Source organism: Podarcis bocagei (assembly GCF_964188305.1).
Source record: "Podarcis bocagei genome assembly, chromosome: 5".
Lineage (NCBI taxonomy): Eukaryota > Metazoa > Chordata > Lepidosauria > Squamata > Lacertidae > Podarcis > Podarcis bocagei.
In genome coordinates this window covers 79,207,762-79,227,961 of record NC_138129.1, presented here as the reverse complement: position 1 = coordinate 79,227,961, position 20,200 = coordinate 79,207,762, and the positions used below count along the sequence as shown (strand labels likewise).

The 20,200-nt window shown below is 39.3% G+C and overlaps 1 protein-coding gene across 4 annotated transcripts in view; it reads left to right on the top strand.

The window, feature by feature from the left end:
* Nucleotides 1-20,200, top strand: part of FNBP1L (formin binding protein 1 like) — a 73,531-nt gene that overhangs the window by 36,055 nt on the left and 17,276 nt on the right. For 2 of the 4 annotated variants that reach the window (XM_081195026.1, XM_081195027.1), the window contains exons 3-9: nucleotides 2,703-2,756; nucleotides 5,071-5,218; nucleotides 6,657-6,719; nucleotides 7,401-7,505; nucleotides 8,575-8,703; nucleotides 13,369-13,515; nucleotides 14,575-14,778. In XM_081195026.1, the coding sequence (XP_081051152.1) occupies nucleotides 2,703-2,756; nucleotides 5,071-5,218; nucleotides 6,657-6,719; nucleotides 7,401-7,505; nucleotides 8,575-8,703; nucleotides 13,369-13,515; nucleotides 14,575-14,778 (850 nt within the window). Of the gene's footprint in view, nucleotides 1-2,702; nucleotides 2,757-4,312; nucleotides 4,811-5,070; nucleotides 5,219-6,656; nucleotides 6,720-7,400; nucleotides 7,506-8,574; nucleotides 8,704-13,368; nucleotides 13,516-14,574; nucleotides 14,779-16,213; nucleotides 16,373-20,200 lie in introns of those variants that run through there. The other 2 variants (XM_081195029.1, XM_081195028.1) reach the window with 2 other exon arrangements.

Sequence of the window (20,200 nt, the reverse complement as noted above, 5' to 3'; positions counted from 1 at the left end):
CATCCAGATAACCTTATTGTCTGTTCCTTGTGTAATATATTTGGAACTCCTGCCCTTATCTTATATTTGACATTCCTGTTGAGCCCAGTAGGATTGGGTTTGTGGCACCTTACGTTGACTGTGGAACAACTAGAGCCAGTGTGGTGTAGTGGTTAAGAGCGATAGTCTCGTAATCTGGGGAACCGGGTTCGCTTCCCTGCTCCTCCACATGCAGCTGCTGGGTGACCTTGGGCCAGTCACACTTCTTGAAGTCTCTCAGCCCCACTCACCTCACAGAGTGTTTGTTGTGGGGGAGGAAGGGAAAGGAGAATGTTAGCTGCTTTGAGACTCCTTAAAGGGAGTGAAAGGCGGGATATCAAATCCAAACTCTTCTTCTTCATGCTTCTGGCTTGGCTGTGCTAGTTCTTGGTCATGGAAAAAAAGCAGCTGCACAAACAAAGCGATTTGTCAGAAATTCAGAATTTTCCTGGGAAAGTACTGTCAAGTTTGCAGCTATTTTCCCCGAGGATGAAATTTAGTAAAATGCTATTTCAGGACTTTGGCATGTTTGTGTGTGTTGTTGTGTTTCCGGATCTTATAATTCTGCTTGCATCCATTCTTGACATCTATTCCGTTTTGATAAATTCCAGAAAGTCTTGCTTGTGTAGCTGCACCTTCTTTGCATTATGTGGTTGTGTTTCCATTATCTATATTGCCCTAGAAACTATTTGGCACTTACATAATGCCACTAAACAAAAGTGTGATTTGTGGGAGTCTTAGCTTTGGAGTGGGCCTTCCATACTGCAATAGTAGGGTTTCCTAAATTTGTCATAGCCAACTGACTTTCCCTTTGGAAAGAAAACCAATTTACTGCCATAAGGAAAAAGGGAACTAAACATCACTATTTGCTGTGATGGATCACACAATTCTTTCTTTAGTATAACCTAAACAAAGCTGTTAGCTTTACATTTCATATACAGTCATACCTTGATTTTCAAACAGATTTATTTATTTATTTATTTATTCAGTCAGTCAGTCAGTCATACCTTGGTTTTCAAACAGCTCTCGAACGTTTTGGCTCCTGAACGCTGCAAACCCGGAAGTGAGTGTTTTCAAACGTTCTTTTAGAAGCTGAACATCTAGCAGGGCTTCTGCAGCTTCCAGTTGGCTGCAGGAGCTTTGGTTTCTGAACGTTTTGGAAGTTGAACAGACTTCCGGAACGGATTCTGTTCAGCTTCCAAGGTACGACTGTACTAGTAGACACAAGTGCTTTTTGAAGAGGTGGGTTGAGAACCCAGATCTCTGGTATAACAGAATACATTTTCATCAACATTCTATCATGGCCTCTTAAACTGAATGTGTTAACCATATGTTAATGTTTAAATCAAACCATCTTCCATAGTTTCCCTTTGTGGGGAAAGTTTCCTATTGTCATCAGCTCTTGCTATTTTTAAATAACTCAAAAACCTCTTTATTTCTTCATTGCTAACTTCTGTGACTTTTCTTTCCCTGGGATTATGTGAATGTTGTAGTGTTTAGACGCAATATAACTTTTATATACCCAATGAGTATAGCAAGAGAGTTTGACTTTTAAGATTTGATAATAAAACCAGGATCCGTAGTGGGACTAATAGCCCAAGGGGATAGTTGTACAGAAGTTTAGTTCCATTTCTTTAATGCATCGCTTGGGGAAAGAAAATAGATTTCCTGCTGAAGAACATGAAATATATACATTATTCCTTTGTGGGAATATTTGTGGGCAGTGAAGTAACTTGAGGCCTCTGGAATCCTTGGAATTCCTGCTGAACTCTTTAAAATGTATTAAACTAGGCATTCTGTTACTGCTGCTGCTCTTTAGCATCATCAGGAGAATAGCCTATTCTGTCTGGCTGAAACAAGGCATCTTTTTACCATACTGGAAAGAGGCTGCTAAGAAGTGTATTATAATTATTCATTAGAAATTAATTTGCAGTGTCTATAGGATAATTCTCTCTCTCTCCCTCTCTCTCTCCCTCTCTCTCTCTCTCTCTCTCTCTCTCTCTCTCTCTCTCTCCCTCCCTCTCCCCCCCCCCCAATTTTTGGCCCCTGTCTTTGTTTTAGTCGTTCTAGTCTGGATAAGCATAAGATAAAAACAATAGGTTGGCATTGTTCCTAGTTGCTCAGCGGTGGAACAATTTTCACTCCTTCCTGCTTGCAACATTTGCGAGAAATCAGGCACCCATGTTTATTAGTACCAAGGGCATTGTGCATTTATTTTGTCCAGAAACGCATAGATATTAAAACATGCACCTCACTTTGATGCTTTTCGTCAATCACTTCATTCTCCTCAACTTATAATATTGTAAACAGGAAAATAAGCTTCTTTTCTGTTTTGGTTTCTGAGAAGAATAAATTGTGACTGTTTCATTGTCATAAATAAACTACATCTTTAGTGTGTACTCCTGGATCCTTGTTTCTGATAAATTATTTATTGTCAAGAAAAACATCTTAATGCTGTGAAGAATCGAGGTATATTCTGACGAAGGTGCTGGCATTCAGAAATGATTACATCACAAGGTGTTTATTGAAGTAGATCCTCTTCACAGGAGATATGTGAACTGTAAACTGAGGACAAAGGGCTGTTTCCTTATTCACCTAGTTTGAGACTGATCCTTAGACAAATACTAACAGAAATTTATTAATGTCCTTATTTAGTAGAACACTATGTTTTCTTCCCTTAACAGAAATCTGGTGAAGAAGTACTGTCCTAAACGTTCATCCAAAGATGAAGAACCCAGGTAAAATGAGCATTAGTTTTCTATTGTCTGTCAGGAAAAAAAATAATCACAGTGTTCAATGACTGTTATTCTCTGGAAATACTTTGAATGAAGGCCTCAGTCCTAAATACTTTCACACATCTGTGTACCTTTGTGATAGGCTGGTGTGTGTTTTTTACCTCCACTTGCGTGGTAATAAGCTCAGTTTAATTCAATAGGACTTGCTTGCAAGTAGACCTAGTTAGGATTGTTCCATTAATTTCATACCAGCTTACATTAGAGTTTGGTTTTTAATGACCAAATATAAGGGTTGTCTCTGTATTCAGAAATCAGAAAGCGAAGGCTTTATTAACACTTTCTGCACTGCTTTCCAAAGGATGTTGAATATTTAAGTTGTGAGATCGTGTTTAACTCTCCTGAGAATCCCTAACATTATACCCATGTAGCTTTGCTGTAAATTCTAAGACTTGGTTCTCACACACAGCAGATGAGGAAGTAAATTAGACTCTGGGCTGTACCACATATTTTAGGTAGGAAGTAATGGATGAATGATCTACCATACAAAAGAAATTCCAAATGCAGAAAACTGGCATATTGGGAAGAATGCTAGAATTCTTCTCCCTTGACATCTAGTTTTCTTTGTGGAGTTAAATCAGTAGTATTTCCGCATTACTACTCCTCATGGTAGCCCCACTGAAGTTAATGGACATGGCTAACTTAGGAAGAAGTTAGGAGAAGTTTCAGCGGATCTGGTCTAAGTAGGACTTAGTTGAATATCACCAAGTGTTTCGTAGGGAGAATCTCCAAACCACACAATCTCCCATCCAGTATCTGAAATAGGTAAAGCCCATAAGTCATTTTATCTCCTCATTTTTGCTGTTTTGCCAACTAGACCTGAATTCATTATTTTAGCAATGTTATTTTTGTTGCATTTCTAGACACCAGCCATGGCACATTAATTTTCTTTAGCTCAAAGCCAAACTTAAGTATGGTGACACTTTGCAGTGTCAGCGCTCCCTGATTAAAAGGCGGTGAGTTGATTGCTACAAAGTGTTGTTTTATTTTTGGAAAAGGTTCCTTTGTGAAGCTGTACATTGAAAACTACTATAGAGGAACGCTGCAAAGCTGTATGTCCTTGTCAGTCTTGGCTTGTTGGGTGGGGTAACTTTCTCTATATTCTGTACTTTATATAGTTAACAGTCTTTCAGCATAGTATAAGGGAGGAAAATAGCAAACACTCACCACCACCAACCTACTAACATTGATTGCTTGGCCATCCTTAACACGGGGGCGGGGGGGAGTGAAATTTAGGTTATTCCATTATTACCAGTGTGGACAGCACAGAAAGCATCAAATTTTTTTCAGATGCCCTGGTCGGAGATTGATCAAGGCTGATTTTACAATTGAAGGCCGTCATTGAAGGAAGACGGTATTCACTGGGTTACAAGAGAACAAATTTGGTCATCTAGCCCAAAATCCAATTATCGATGAGATTTAAGTTCCATTAGCCAAACACTATTTCTCATGGAAGATCATTTTGAGCCCCTCTGCTTCATTTTAACCTTTTTTTTTTAAAGAACAAAACAAAACACAAACCTAGATGACAGGACTTCCAAGAAGCTGATATGGAGCTCAAGACCTGAACATTTAAAAGAGATGGCAAACATTCCACAGGCTTATGAGGTCTTAAAAAAAATTTAAAAAATACAGTGACATGTTTGTTTGTTTCTCCCTTCCATACACATTTTCTCCCCTTATTTTTTCCTCCTTCTTCCCACCCTGCTCCCCCCTTTGTTTTAGTGCCAGCAATAGTGTGGCACCCTTCCCCTCCAACCAAAGAGGTGAGCAGGCAAACAGGCAGCTGTCTTCAGAGCTGGTAGCAAACTTGTTCAGTAGATCCATCCATCGGGGTGCATAGAGTGGCATGGTTGGCATGTTCCACCCTCAAGATCAAGCAAAATCATCTCTGCAACAAGTTCAGCTTCCCAAGCCTAGGAAATTAAGTCCATTCCTAGGCTCAGTCCTTCTTCCATTTCGCATCTTAGGAGATACCACTATACTGCAGGGCTTTCCAGGTAGTGTTCTTTATTCTTTTCTACCTTTTGAAATCTGTTTTCATTTTTTTAAAAACAACAACAACAACCAATGTGCGTGAAGAGAAGTGTATTTGGGGCATCTCCACTGTACATCTTTCTGCAATTCGTTTTATCAAGGTTGTACCCCACGCTAACTGTGACATGTTTTATGGTCCATTTATGGAACAAAAGCTGTAACTTCCGGATAAACAGAAACATGACATTTGTTTCCCTCCTCCTTCTTCACTGTGTATTGCCAGGTTTACCTCATGTATAGCCTTTTATAATATCCTTAACGAGTTAAACGACTACGCGGGACAGAGAGAAGTAGTAGCAGAAGAACTGGGACATAGGGTATATGGAGAACTGATGAGATATTCCCATGAACTCAAAACAGAAAGGAAAATGGTAAGTCATGAGGGGTTCACGATTGTAGAATTTATGCGATTATTCTTTTCACTGTTATCAAGGTCTCGTCTGTTGGACCAAATCTTCGGTGTAGTAGTGGTGCGCAAATTTGAATTGCATGGTTTTTTCCATACTCCTGTGACAAGAGAACAGTGTACCACAAAAGCACGCGTGCTTCTGAACAGAATGAAAGGCCGCCCAATTTAATAAAGCATTGCTTGCTATCTTATATTCTAGAATGTTAGTGTTTGTGCAGTCCATTCCTCCAGGTGCCTGCTTAGAAGCCAGTCGCACTGCACAGCATTCAGGAATAACGGCTTGTCCCTTAATTGGGTGTGTTTTAGGATTGCATCCTTTTTTTATACTTCGATTGTATGCCTCCTCAGGTGTTATGCAGAGTCGGAATACAAACGACTGAAATAAATAACTTTGTGCTTCGATTCTGTGGACAACTGTTGTCTGTTGTAAAGGCATTTAAAGTACAGTCGTACCTTGGTTCTGGAACGCCTTGTGACTTGAACATTTTGGCTCCCGAATGCCGCAAACCAGTGAGTATTCTGGTTTGTGAACCTTTTTTGGAAGCCGAACATCCAACGCAGCTTCCGCGGCTTCTGATTGAGTGTAGGAAGCTCCTGCAGCCAATCAGAAGCTGCGCCTTGGTTTTTGAACTTTTCTGGAAGTTGAGCGGACTTCCAGAACGGATTCCGTTTGAGAACCAAGGTACGGCTGTATCTTTTAATTCTCACACATTGGTCTGAGAATTAAAACATGTGTGTCACAGCCCAGAGCCATGCATTTAAGGGAGCTGCATGTGCATTCGCTGGTCTTTGCCACTGTATGCCAAGTTATTTTTATTCAGATTATAAAGTCATGAGCCTGGGCCCTTGTAGATTTGAATGTTGCTGTCTGGTGCTTGGAACATTTTAGGTGCTTTTAGAATAAAACACCAGTGATACTGTTATGAAGGTGCTGTTGAGTTTTAATAGCTTGACTCCATCAGGCACAGGAGATGCAGTATCAAAAACTAAAAGACAAAGCCCCGACTGCACTCATGGTGCAGTTTCCTTGTGCACATTTATAATGTCGCCATAGAAATAGGGTAATATTTTCAAGTAGAACTGATGTTTGTCCAATTGTTTCACTTTAACAAAACGGGTGGAAATCCAGTTCCTTCTGCTGTATTTCAGTAGATTGGAGAGCAGTGGAAAGTGTGGAACGTTTTTCTTTTGGAGGACGCAATGTGCATTGTGGTTTGCTGAAACAGGTTTGTTTCCTCCATGCAGTAGCGAGGAGGAAGTAAACAGACCCAAGTAGGTTTACTTTGAGGTGCAAACTAGGCCACTGGGTTTCTTTAGTACACGCAAGTAAAAGACTGTAAATGCCATATCAGATTTTGAAAGAAAAATAAATTAAAACCCTCTCGTTCGTAATTTTGCAGCACCTTCAAGAGGGTCGAAAGGCTCAGCAGTATCTTGACATGTGTTGGAAGCAGATGGATAATGTAAGTTTTCTTCTCTCCTCTTGCCCCTATCTTTTCCTGTTTACTTTTAGGATTACAAAGTTTGGTGGGCAATTGTTAAAGAAATTAACTGAAGATTAGCTTTGTTATCATTGTTATCTTTGTTAAGTAGACCAGATAGATTGCTGTGTTTGCAGAGATCATAACAGCTCATAACTTCTCAGTGTGCAACCTATTGCGCAATTCAGTATGCAGTTCAACAGGAATTCTGCCTTGAAGGATTTACAGACTTCAGCTATGTCAGAATTTATTGAAAATGCCTCCCAGCTCTATGATTCTTAACATGGTTGCTGAAATCAGCCCCCAGCACAGTAGAATGGCAGATCTAAATATATGTTGCTATTGGGATCTTTTAAAAACAAGTGAGGATTTTGCAAGTGTCTTTTATTAGGCTTGAATTATAACTTCAGTTTTCGTTTACTTTTTTTGTTTGGCTTTACATAAAAATCTAAATGAACTATGTTAAGACAAAACCTCACTTTTGTTTAAAAGTTGTCAGTCATAGTATACTAATAGAAATTAGTGGGATTCCACCATATTAAATAGTTGAGTGAGAGCAAGTATATGAGTATTTATATGGGTATACACATGTGAACTTTAGCGTGTCTTTTTATAGTATTTTGTAAAAAAACCAACAACAACATGATGATGTTACCATTGCAGAGTAAAAAGAAGTTTGAGAGAGAGTGCAGAGAAGCAGAAAAAGCACAGCAATGTTTTGAGAGACTGGACAATGATACTAATGCCACTAAAGCAGATGTTGAAAAGGTAAATATTATTATTATTATTCCTATAACAGTATTTGCATTTTTTCAAATAATGCTATCTTTTTAAAACTTAATGTGCCAACCAAGGGGCCAGTGAATCAATGGCTGCATTCAGACATCATGTTTTGTTATTCTCCGAAGGTTTGGAGGATCAGGAACAAATTCTGTGTGCACGTGTCCCAACACCACCACCTTCATAGGGCCTAGCTTATTAAACGGTTTCTCATTTGATCAATTCACGGTTTGCTGTTACATCTGAATTGCCACAGCGTGGTTTGTGCAATCTCTTCAAACCAGAATCGCAAGCCACAGTTTGCTCTTGGTTTGCCGTTCTGTTTTGGAGGGTTTGCCAAAGCCATAGTTTACCGATTCAGAAGTAGCAGAGAACTGTGGCTTGATCGACCAGGACGTTTTGTCCAGTGGAAGTTGCAGTTTTCTGGATGGTATCATCTTGGTTGCCACTGGTGAAAAGAAAACTTTAGTGGCTGAAATAGGAACTTTTAGCAATATGGGGTTGTGTGCCATATTTGTTGTCACTTGAAATGAATGGAATTGTACAAGTAGTGTTGGTGAGACAGTCACATATTGTCTCTCTTTCTATATGTGTACATGGCAGTTCCTTATTTTTGGTCATTTTAAAATGTTTTGTTTGAGAATAGCATGGTGAGATGTACATGCCTAGCTTAAAAATTCAGATGCTTTTCTCTAAATAAGAACAAGCTACTACAAACTTTTTGGAGTGGTTACGAATGTTTATAAAGAGAAGTTTATACACCTTAGGTTGTATTCAAAGTCCTGTGGTTCCTCCAATCCACTGAAGCAGATTTGGGTACAACACGGGGCATACACAGGGGAACAAAAGGTGGAAAAGTCATTCTGCTCATGCATTTATTTAGTTGAATACTGTCTACTGACCCCGCAAATGCTAATGTAAGGTAAAGGATACAAGGGCATCTCCAGGGCTCATGAAAGGTGATGGCATTTCACTTACAATGACCATGTTGCTAAGTAAGATTTTGTTTAAACAGAAGACTTCTAGAAAACACTGTCATTGAACTGTCTCTTATTAGGCAAAGCAGCAATTAAATCTCCGTACACACATGGCTGATGAGAACAAAAATGAATATGCTGCCCAGCTGCAAAATTTCAATGGTGAACAGCACAAGCATTTCTACATTGTCATTCCTCAAATCTATAAGGTGAGTTTTAGATCTAAATTTTGTTTCGATCTTTATTTATTGCATTTGTATACTTCTACTCGGTGCCCAGCGTACTTTACAATTTTCACTGTTGGGGAAAAAACATCATTTAAACTGCTAAAAGTGTGACAGTGACTTCTAAGCTCATCCACACTGCTGCTCGTCACATGATTTCTAGGCACAGGTCAGAAATATTTTCCTTTTGTTCCTTCGCTCTCCCCAGGAAAACCCTCTGTTTAGTGCTGAATCAAAACAAACATCAGTCTGAAGAAAACTCAATTGACGTTTGTTCCCATTCAGTGCTAAACAGCCACTTTTCCTGGGGAAAGTGGCAGGAAAAACCTTTTGGACCCATGCTTAGATTTGAGATGGTTTGAGAACACTGCTGTAAACATAAAAATTATAAATGTTTTATCAGCACCTTACATAGTTCTGCTTTAATCCTTCACTGTTAATTTACATTAAACTACGATTATACAATATTTGAAAAGATATTTACAGTAGCATATCATTTGTCTTGCTTCCTGACATTCCCTGTGGTTTTAAAATGAAGTAGATTATTGATTTCCATTCATTTGCTGCTCCTGTATACTTATTTTTAACTTTGCAGTATTCAGTTGCTCCCACAACTCCCTGGTTCTAATTTCCTTGGCACTTAAAATTCTTGCCATTGCTAAAATATGTAGTACTTTTGTTTGATATATTTGTGGAACAAAGCAACCATGCAGATAAGGGTTGAGATGGTGAGGGGAAAGAAAAAAAGAAAAGAAATCCTTTATTAAGTTACTATAATCCCCAAATCACTCACCTTCTGGTACTTCCACTGCAAATGATGAATATCAGCTTTTCTTTCTACACAAAACTAGCAATTACTTTCTCTGGTTTTCTTCATCATTTTGAACTTCTGTGCTGACTGTGGCCATATTATCATTATACACCTTTAGGCGCCAGGCAAAAACGTTACTTTTTAACCCGGCCTTTGGTTGATCTTATTGACATCCAACAGGACGCGGGTGGCACTGTGGGTAAAACCTCAGCGCCTAGGACTTGCCGATCGCATGGTCAGCGGTTCGAATCCCCGCGTGGTTATTGGGTTATTGCTTTTGGTTTGATTTTATATGTTGTGGTCTTGTTGTGAACTGCCCTGAAACCTCTGGGTATGTTGTTGTTTAGTCGTTTAGTCGTGTCCGACTCTTTGTGACCCCATGGACCAGAGCACGCCAGGCACTCCAGTCTTCCACTGCCTCCCGCAGTTTGGTCAAACTCAGTTAGTAGCTTCGAGAACACTGTCCAACCATCTCGTCCTCTGTTGTCCCCTTCTCCTTGTGCCCTCAATCTTTCCCAACATCAGGGTCTTTTCCAGGGAGCCTTCTCTTCTCATGAGGTGGCCAAAGTATTGGAGCCTCAGCTTCAGGATCTGTCCTTCCAGTGAGCACTCAGGGCTGATTTCCTTAAGAATGGAGAGGTTTGATCTTCTTGCAGTCCATGGGACTCTCAAGAGTCTCCTCCAGCACCAGAATTCAAAAGCATCAATTCTTCGGCGATCAGCCTTCTTTATGGTCCAGCTCTCACATCCATACGGTGGTGTATAAGCTGAATAAATAATAATAATAGTGGCATAGATTGCAGCAATGGAGAATGTTACCCAAAACAAGTAAGCAAACAAAAACAAAAACGCATACATCATCTGGCCCATACATCTCTAAGCATGTATCATTGTTTTTTAAAATGAGTTTGTATGTTTTGTGGAACTTGTGTTGCTTTTAAAAGCAAAAAAGCCTTCACAGCTACCTTTTTGCAAACCAGAGTTTCTCATTCCTTATATTAATTTTTTAACTCAGTTTCCCTCTGTTTATCCTTCGCTTACGTTGCAATCTGTTCAAGGGTGTTCTCATTTGATGAACCAATAGAAAAACTGTTTGTATTAATTTGCACCCGGCCTGATATATGCCAGTTACCCAAACACTGAACTTCCCTAGTTGTCCCATATTAAACATTCCTTCACCAATATTATGCTAAAGGGGAAATTTCTGGTGCTAGCTCTTCTTTTTAAATCTATCCCAGGTTTTTAAACACGTGCCAATAACATAATTGTATCTGTTACAACAGTTTTTCCTAGTACTTCCATTCATAATAAATTCTTTACTGTGGTATTCATTGCTGTTTCTTCCATTGGTCTATATAATAAGAGTTTTTGTTCCTAAACAAAAGGACTCCAGCGCTACAATAACTCTATTAAATCCCCCTCTTTCTATGCCTTACAGCTTACATTTTTAGGTTCCTTAGCTCTTTTTAACATTCCATATAAATACATTGTTTCTGCCATTCTTGAATAATTTGGCCTGAGATTTTGGAGCAGGAAATTTTGGCAGTGCACGGACTTTTATTGTGTTGGTTCTCCCCAATAAAGACAGTTTCAGGGGTTTTTTCCACATCTTCATATCTGTTTCATTAGCATTATGTAATTAAGTTCACACAGATCCTCCAGATGTTTTCTTTAGCATTGGGTTATTGGCAAGGGAAGTATAATGTTTGCTGAGGGGCACCTACACCCTTGTGCAAATTAATTGAAACAAACAATGTAGTTTATTGTACAAAACTCACATATACCTGTACAAAACTCACATATATGTATATTAGTAATGGATATGACCTCCAATATTTTTAAGCAGCATTTGAAGATGGTTTGGCATGGAGTCTACTAGTTTTGAACAGTCACTATTGATTTTCGGATCCCTGTACCACACTTGAATCAGCACCTGAATGAGCTTCTCCATAGTCATACAGTCTGCAGCACGGAGGCGACTTTTGCATATAGCCCACAAAATTCTCAATGGGATTTACATCTGGGGAATTCCCTGGCCAATCAAATACCCGTATTTGCTGCTCTGTCATGAATTTCTTCACCACTTTCAATGTGTGACGGGGGGCTAGGTCCTGCTTCAATATCCCAGTATCGTCAGGATACCTCTTTTCCAGCTCTGGAATAACTCTCTTTCGTAGAACCTCAATATATTGTGGCGAGCGCGTCATTCCTTCTATTGGCTGCAGGCTTCCGACACCATAATGATCAACTGATTTTTCGTGTTTGCTTTGAGTACAGGATTACAAGTAAGATAGAAAACATGGTTTGTTTCAGTTAATTTGCACAAGGGTGTACATTGTATCAGATGGGGCATCAAGTGGCTGAAAGAAGTTACCTCTTCTGAGCCCCCCCCAAAAACCCCCCAACAACCCTGAGTAGTTACGTCAATGTGCTCTCACACCTGGTGGTTCTGTTGTTGAATGCCAGGTTAGAAAACCATATTCCTTGCCAAGAAACCTATTTGCCTGGCAGCCAGATGTGAGCTACAACTCCTCGTGTTGGGCCAGAGAGACAGAATTGTTGGAGTTGGAGAACTGGTGGTGGTGGTCTTGCAAGACTTCAAGGACCATACCTGGTCCGCCTCAACTGCTCTAGCTCAGCACTTCATGGTCACCATGACAAACATGGAGCTGTCTCAATATATTGTGGGGCCAACACATATAAGTCATTCCCTCAGTCTGTCTTTTTTGCAATGGAGCAGGTGAGGTAGCTGTCAGGGGAAAGTGTGCATAGGATTGCAGCCTCTGGTTTCTTTCCGAGGTTCTTAACAACATCCCCCAGTTATTTTGAGTTGCTTCTTCTTCTTTGAACAGCATCTTGTTTAATACAATACCAACAAGCCATTGCAAATGAACAAAATTCCACTGGAAGGCTATCATAACATTTACAAGGAAATACTCTGAAGGAAAATCATGTTTGCTTCATAAACATGAGCAAATTTTCAACAAAATATTTGTTACAGGATAATATAGAAGCTGCAGCAGTAAAGTCTGCATTCCGTACATGTAAAAACGAGCCTTTTATTTATGATGTAAAATGAATCTTCTGTAGATGACAGGTAGTTAAAACAACATAAAACATGTATAAACAATAGTTTTTCTCAAGCATAAAAAGAAATAAGTAAATGAATGAATCTACAGTGGTGCCTCGCAAGACAAAATTAATTCGTTCCGTGAGTTTTTTCGTCTAGCGAATTTTTCGTCTTGTGAAGCATGGTGTCGGAAAAGTTTTGGAAAAGTTTCAAAAATCACCATAAACCTCAAAAAAGGCTACCACACTGTGTTCTATGAGTTGCTCCTCGAAGTCAAGTCGCAACTGTATTAACGGTGTTAAGAAAAAGGAAACAAACTTGCAAGACGTTTTCGTCTTGCGAAGCAAGCCCATAGGGAAATTCATCTTGCGAAGCAGCTCAAAAACCGCAAAACCCTTTCGTCTAGCGAGTTTTTCGTCTTGCGAGGCATTCGTCTTGCGGGGCACCACTGTATTACTAACTCCCTATGAAACTGAAAGTGGGAGCTTTTCATTGCCTTGCAGATGCTAAAGAGGGAAGGGAGCACTGGTCTTATTTTCCTAACAGGAAACCGTGGTTAGGTTAACCTAACCATGGGTTTAGTTAAAATGAACTTTGGTACACTCCTATGTCACAGGTTCTTTATTAAAGAACCTGGTACAGGAAAGCAAACTCAGCAAATTGGTGATGCTTTAAACAAAATTGGGAGGAAATGTAGCCCAAATATACGAGTATCTGTATAGTACTGTATTGTCATAAGAATACTCAGGCTTCTTCTTTATAATTGTAGCATCTTCAGGAAATGGATGAACGAAGAACCATCAAACTTAGTGAATGTTATAAGGGGTTTGCAGATTCTGAGCGCAGAGTTATCCCAATAGTCTCAAAATGTTTAGAAGGAATGACTGCTGCGGCAAAATCGGTTGATGAACGCAGGGTAAGTTGATATTTTGTAGGATTCAGATTATCACTGTAGAACTCATTGCTTTGGAGGTAAATCTAACTAATTGTGGGTCTGATCATGTCCTACTACAACTAAGGCAAGGAATTAGGCTGATCAAGCCTATGAAAATTGTGTTCCATGAAGCCAAACCAAGCAACAAAAACAGAGGGTTTATCAAGTCTCTTGTGTTCCTTAAATCTCTGGCAGACAGCTTTGTTGAGTCATGAGACCTTGTGCAAGTAATTGTGGAAAGGAGTCTGTGTTTTATTCAGACTTTTTTTTTTTAACCCATTCTCTCTCTAACCTCTCTCCCTCTTCCTCTCATTAATTTATGATGCCCGAATAATAGATTACTTTGATTTTTCGACATTTTGCCCAATGGAAATGTTGCTGGATGCTGTTCATTGTATGAGTCTATTCTTGCAGACCTTGTTGTTAATCTTGAGATGAAATTTCTTTAGCAATTTGAGTAATCCCAGGGTTTGGGACTTCACCTTGGGAGCTTATGTATTTCCTGGATGGAGGTACAGTGGTACCTCAGGTTTTAAACACCTCAGGTTACAAACACTTCAGTTTACAAACTCCACTAACCCAGAAGTAGTACCTCGGGTTAGGAACTTTACCTCAGGATGAGAACAGAAATCACACGCTGGCAGCGCGGCAGCAGCGGGAGGCCCCATTAGCTAAAGTGGTACCTCAGGTTAAGAACGGACCTCTGGAACGAATTAAGTTCGTAACGAGAGGTACCACTGTATATACGAAGGTTTCATTTTGGATGTGATGGGATGTGGAGGAGCGGGATGCTCAGGGCACAAGCATTGTTTGCTCTCTCTGCAACATTATCTTTTCTAAATGCCCTGTAGATGGTAGTCTGCAATTTCCCCTCTGTAAACGGACTTAATTCTTTCTGGAAGATCAGTAATTTCTCCTGCTGTTTTAAGTTACTCATTTTTCATCTGCTGCATTGGTAATAATATCATTTCAGTTAAGCCATCAGCTCTCTTGAGTAATCTTTTTTTTTTTTTTAATAAACATTGCATCTCTCCCATCAAGGACTCTCAAATAGTAATAGACTCCTTCAAGTCTGGTTTTGAACCTCCTGGAGACTTTCCATTTGAAGATTACAGTCAGCACATTTACAGGACTGTTTCTGACGGAACAATCAGTACACCAAAGCAGGAAGGGGTGAGAATCGATGCAAAAACCACCGTGGGCAAGGCTAAGGGCAAGCTGTGGCTTTTTGGAAAGAAACCAAAGGTACAACTTTTAAAATATATTTCACATGAGAACACACTCAGGATTTGTGGTTAAGGGATCAAATGTAGTCCTTTGGATCAAAATAATGTCGTTTTGACCTTATATAATTTTGAAAGACAGTTTGCATTGCCCCAACTGTCCATTTAGGAACTTGGTTTTGGTATGATATGTCTGCTTTGCCCCACCCCAGCTATAGTATTCTAGCAGCAGAGGAAACCAGTACAACTGGGGTAGCAAAATGCCGCTGGCTTTGCTGGAGCTATTACAACAGTAGTTAGTGACCAGGAACTGCAAACTCCTGGTAACATGTTACACCAATACTCAAGCGCAGGTCTTGCAAAGGAGCCTGCTGCAACTATTTTGACCAATAATAGCATCCTCTGTGGCTTGTGTATCCTCTGTATATGTTGGAGTTTGTTATTGTGTTGAAACTGGAGGGAGATCAGATCAGTTGATCGTGATGGGTGTGTGGATCATCCCTTTATTATCAGAGATTCAGCCGCCTTCTGGCTGTGGTCCATTTAATTGTTTTAGGTACTGGAGGAACTTGCATCCTGCCTGTAATGTGCAATTTTAGAAACTGGTGTTTTTGTTTGAAATGCATGGTTTTGGCAGGTCAGTTTAAAGATATTCAAAGGCACCTGAAGGTTAAAGCAAAGCAGGTGATATATTGCTTTGGACATAATGAAAGAATAATGATATGAAGGCAAATTGCACCTTACCTTTGCAGAAGTTCTTAGTATATAGAGCAACAAATAACATAAGCAATATTCTTTTTTAAAAACAACAACACAAATTTAAATTTCGTGCAGTGTGAGGAAAAAATGGTGTAGAACACCTAAGAACGGAATAACCTTCCTTTTCCAGCTGTGCAGCACATCTCCATTACCTTATGAATGCCATTCCTTAAGTCTTCCTTTCCGCCCATACGCTTTGAGGATATAATAATTTTAACATTAGAACATTTAGAATAAATTTTGCTGGGGATTTTTGTGTGTGTGTGTGTAGGGGAAATGTTTTTATTAATTCAAAAAGTTCCTAGATGTAAAACAAACAAATCTAAAGCCTGTTATCTTTCAGCAATGTGTGTTATCTGAAGGGTGGTTCTTGGTGTTGTTTCGAAACTCGCACGTAAAAGGACATTTTAAACCATTTTAACATCGTAACTAAATATTCTCCCTCTCTTACTTTTTAATTTTCTTACTGTGTTGTGTATTTCTGATGGTGAAAACAGTGGAGAGCCTTGTGACACCTTAAAGACCCAACACATTTGTTATGCCGTCAGCTTTCTGATTATAATATCTGATGGTGGTTGTTATGGGGTGGGGGGGGGGCGGCTGGGACCGATGGTCTGCTTCTGTATTGAAAGGGGGGGGAGACAGAATTTTCAGTTCAATGTTTGCCTTATCTGTTCCTTTCTTTATTTCCGCATCAGCCGCAGTCCCCTCCCCTTACCCCTACTAGTTTATACACGTCCAGTACTTCTAATGGTTCCCAGTATCCCTTATGCTCGATTGAACAAGTCCATTATTGCATGAATGAGATAAAAACAGGGAAGCCCAGAATTTCTTCTTTCAGAAGCCTCAAAAGAGGGGTAAGTTTTATGACGGGTTTTAGGTGCATGACAGTGCTATGAGCAGTGTGCTTGTGGTGTGTGGCTTTTCCCAGTCTTCTCCACCCTCATCATAAGGCTGAAGATCCTATCAGAGGTCATTGTGCTTTGCAGCTCCTTGTTCGGAATAGCTGGCTTTTCGAAGGGCGCTGGGTGCGCGTTCTCACAATTTTCTTATTCGCAGCCATGAGTGTTCTTATTATTATTATTATTATAAATAATTTTTATTAACCGGCCAATCAAATCAAATTAATCACATCACATAAATTCCGAATTACAAAGCTAAATTTTAAATTTTGTTGGGGGGACCCATATGTCAAGATCCGAAGGGGGATTCTGATCATCTTCTTGCTACTGCATTAATGTCCAAATCAGTCCAAACAGAGTTCATAATTCTATCCAGTCTTATCTTGCTGTTTCCACATCACATCTTGTTCATATATTTTCTCTTTTTTCTTTATGATCTCTTCTGATAGTCTCCTTAAGCCGATAAACACCAATATTAATCCTGTGTGAATTTTTCCATTCTTCCAATCCTCAAATCGAGATGGTTTCCATATATCATCACCTTCATAGATAACATCGCTCTTTCCATCATTAATCTCGCAAAACTGTCGCTCTTAAGTCCCTCTGAGGAGTTTCATCCACTGCAGCCATGACTGTTCTTAATGCATAATATGTTTGGGGGAAGGAGAAGCCAGGTCGTTTTAAAGAACAGAACGATAATTAGTTTGCTCTTTTTTCTAATGATGATAATAATAATAATAATAATTTTATTATTTACACACCTCCCATCTGTCTGGGTTTCCCCAGCCACTCTGGGCGGCTTAAAGCTTATCTAAAAACATCAAGCGTTAAAAACCTCCCGATATAGGGCTGCCTTCTAACCTCGGTACGTGGATTTTATCAACACATTGTCAATTTATTTGCAAGCTGCCAATTCCAGAAAAAGCACACACTATAAGAGCAGCTTACCATTGGATGAAGAGCAACAGCGTATCACAAAATCGACATTCGCAGTCAAAGTTTCATAATGACAGCAATAATTAACACTACCTAGCAAATATATCGGTGCAAGTTTTAATCTTTTTTTTTTAAAACCAGAAACAATAAAATAAAAAATTAAATAACAAAAAGCATTTAGAGACCACAAATGTAACAGCGTTATTCCTCTCTCAGCAAAACCAGTAAGGGGCCAGGGGCCAGATGGACTTTGAAAAGTTTCATTCTGTTCCTAAATGCCACAGCCATTTAACTGCTAAATCCACCAAAAGGTAGCTCGGACCTTTTGAAATTTCTATAATATTTGTTATTTCTTGTACTGTGTGCAGCAGAGTTCCGGCGCACGCCAGAACCATAGCGTTATTTTTCCTTCTCTTTTATGAACTGGCCCCCTAGTGGGCATTTGATTTCAGTTCTTTCCTAGTCAACATTCTGCACATGCACCCACTGACAATGCCCCATTATCAGAGCACATGGTGTGTGTTTTTAAAAAGGATGTTAGTACATGGCTCAAATTGTTAATTTAACCAGTATGTTAAGGCATCTTATGCGAGTCTCTGCAGGCCGTTTTGTCTCGTAGATGACAGATTGCATCGGCCGACATTAAAACACCGTTTATTGGGGAAAGTATTTCAGAAAAGTAAGCCAGTTTAACTGATAGGAGTACATATACTTAAAATGGTTTTTTAAAAAAATTATTTCAATGTAGTATGATTTTTCATGCAATGTACTTTGACTCAAAACATTTAATTTAGATTTATTTTCTTGGGGGCTTCGTGTGGTTTTTATTGGTTTTGTTTTTGGTTAAACTGCATTCCATTCCTGGAATGCCACTTTTTGAGAAGAATCAAGGAAGTATACTTAACTAATTTATACTGGCATATTCTGCAAAGTAGCATTTGTTCTAGGGATCAAGTGACTGCCAAACAGCGTTGATGATTATGTCATGATACATGAACCAGCAGTAACTCCTTTGGTCTATAAAACACAGTCTTTTGTATATGAGAAACTGAATTTTTTTGGGCTGTTGATAACCAGAAGCTGAATGCATTTGTCAATATACAAATATGCAAATAAAAATTATAATTAGGAAAAAAACAGCAATTGGTTGCAGTTTAATACTTTATACTAGTCTTAGCTGGGGCATGTTGTTCTAGAGAAGCAGATCATAGTCCATAGATATCCTAAGCAATGCCGGTTAATGATTAGAGGAGTTCTCGCTGTTATGGAAAGGCAATTCCTTAACTTGTGGATTTTAAGTTGGAGCACCACAGCATGGTAACTTCTCTTTTAAGCAGTTTGAACTGTGCTCCTAAAGATTTTAACTCTACACCCCAGAATTCTTAATTCTGCATTTGCAATATATTCCCTTTATCAGGAAGATTTTAAATGTTTGATTCTTTATGATGTTTTATATATTCTGCAAGCCGGCCAGAGCGGCTGGGGAAACCCAGCCAGATGGATGGGGTATAAATTATAAAACTATTATTATTATTATTATTATTATTATTATTATTATTATTATTATTATTGCAAAAATTGAGAGTTTGCTTATATTTAATTACATTTCCATACCTTGTTATGTGCTCAAAATGCAGAGTTTTGGATAGGTTTTTGGTAAGGGAGAAAGTAATTTTGGCAAGGGTTATTTTTGTTGGTAAGGAAGAAGTGGAGACAGCTGGAGTTAATGTTTTCAGGGTGTCCTCGAGATCCATGGAACTGGATATTTAGCCAGATTCTGCACTAATATTAGATCTTCTGCTCAAATTGCACATCCCTAGACATACAAATGCGCACAGGCCAAGCCATGGTCAGGACACAGAACATGTGTTCATGATCAGGACCATTCTTAGCATGGTAACTTGTTAGCACAGTAGCAGAATCTGATCCTCAATGAACTGCTTTGGAAGTTGGCTGAAAATGCTCCTGTTGCACTCCTCCTATCGATCGATCCTGCTGGATATATTTGCAATAATGTGTTACTATTTCTTCATTATAGACGAGGAAGTGGCTACCAATTCTTTTTAGCATAGTCATGGAAAATTAAAAGGTGATGGGACTGAAATTAAATTTTATTTCAACATTTTCTCATCGCGCTGTAAATTTGATCAAATTACTATCAGCAGTTACTAGCCTGTCACGTTGCATCCCTTGAAATATGCAACCAAATCTTGTTTCCCCTTTGTTTTAAAGAAACAAGTTCAGGCCAGAGGTGCCTTGTGAAGTGCACACGTATTATTTATCTTTCACTAGTTCCCTGCCAGAATCTGCAAATAGAGATTTTGGTGTGAATGCTATTGGCTGGAAAATCTTATAGGGAAAAACAAATAGACCTGGAGACCATTTGTAATTTAGCTACCCTCTTGCAAAATCCCCAGAATTTAGGGGTATGATTGAGCACATGTAGAAAACCCAAGGGTTCAGTCCTTAGGGATTTCTAGCTAAGAACTTTTTTTCTACAGCTCCAGTGGATTCAAATTAAAAGAAAGGAGATTCCAACTAAACATTAGGAGGGACCTTCTGACAATGAGAGCTGCTTGACAGTGGAATGGTCTCCCTTGGAAGGTGGTAGACTCTCCTTCCTTGGAAGTTTTTAAGCTGAGGTTCAGTAGCCATCTATCACGGATGAGAGTCCTGCATTGCAGAGGATTGTTTCTACAGTGGTGCCCCGCAAGACGAATGCCTCGCAAGACGGAAAACTCGCTAGACGAAAGAGTTTTCCGTTTTGGAGGTGTTTCGCAAAACGAATCTCCTTTGGGCTTGCTTCGCAAGACGAAAATGTCTTGCGAGTTCCTGCGGGTTTTTTTC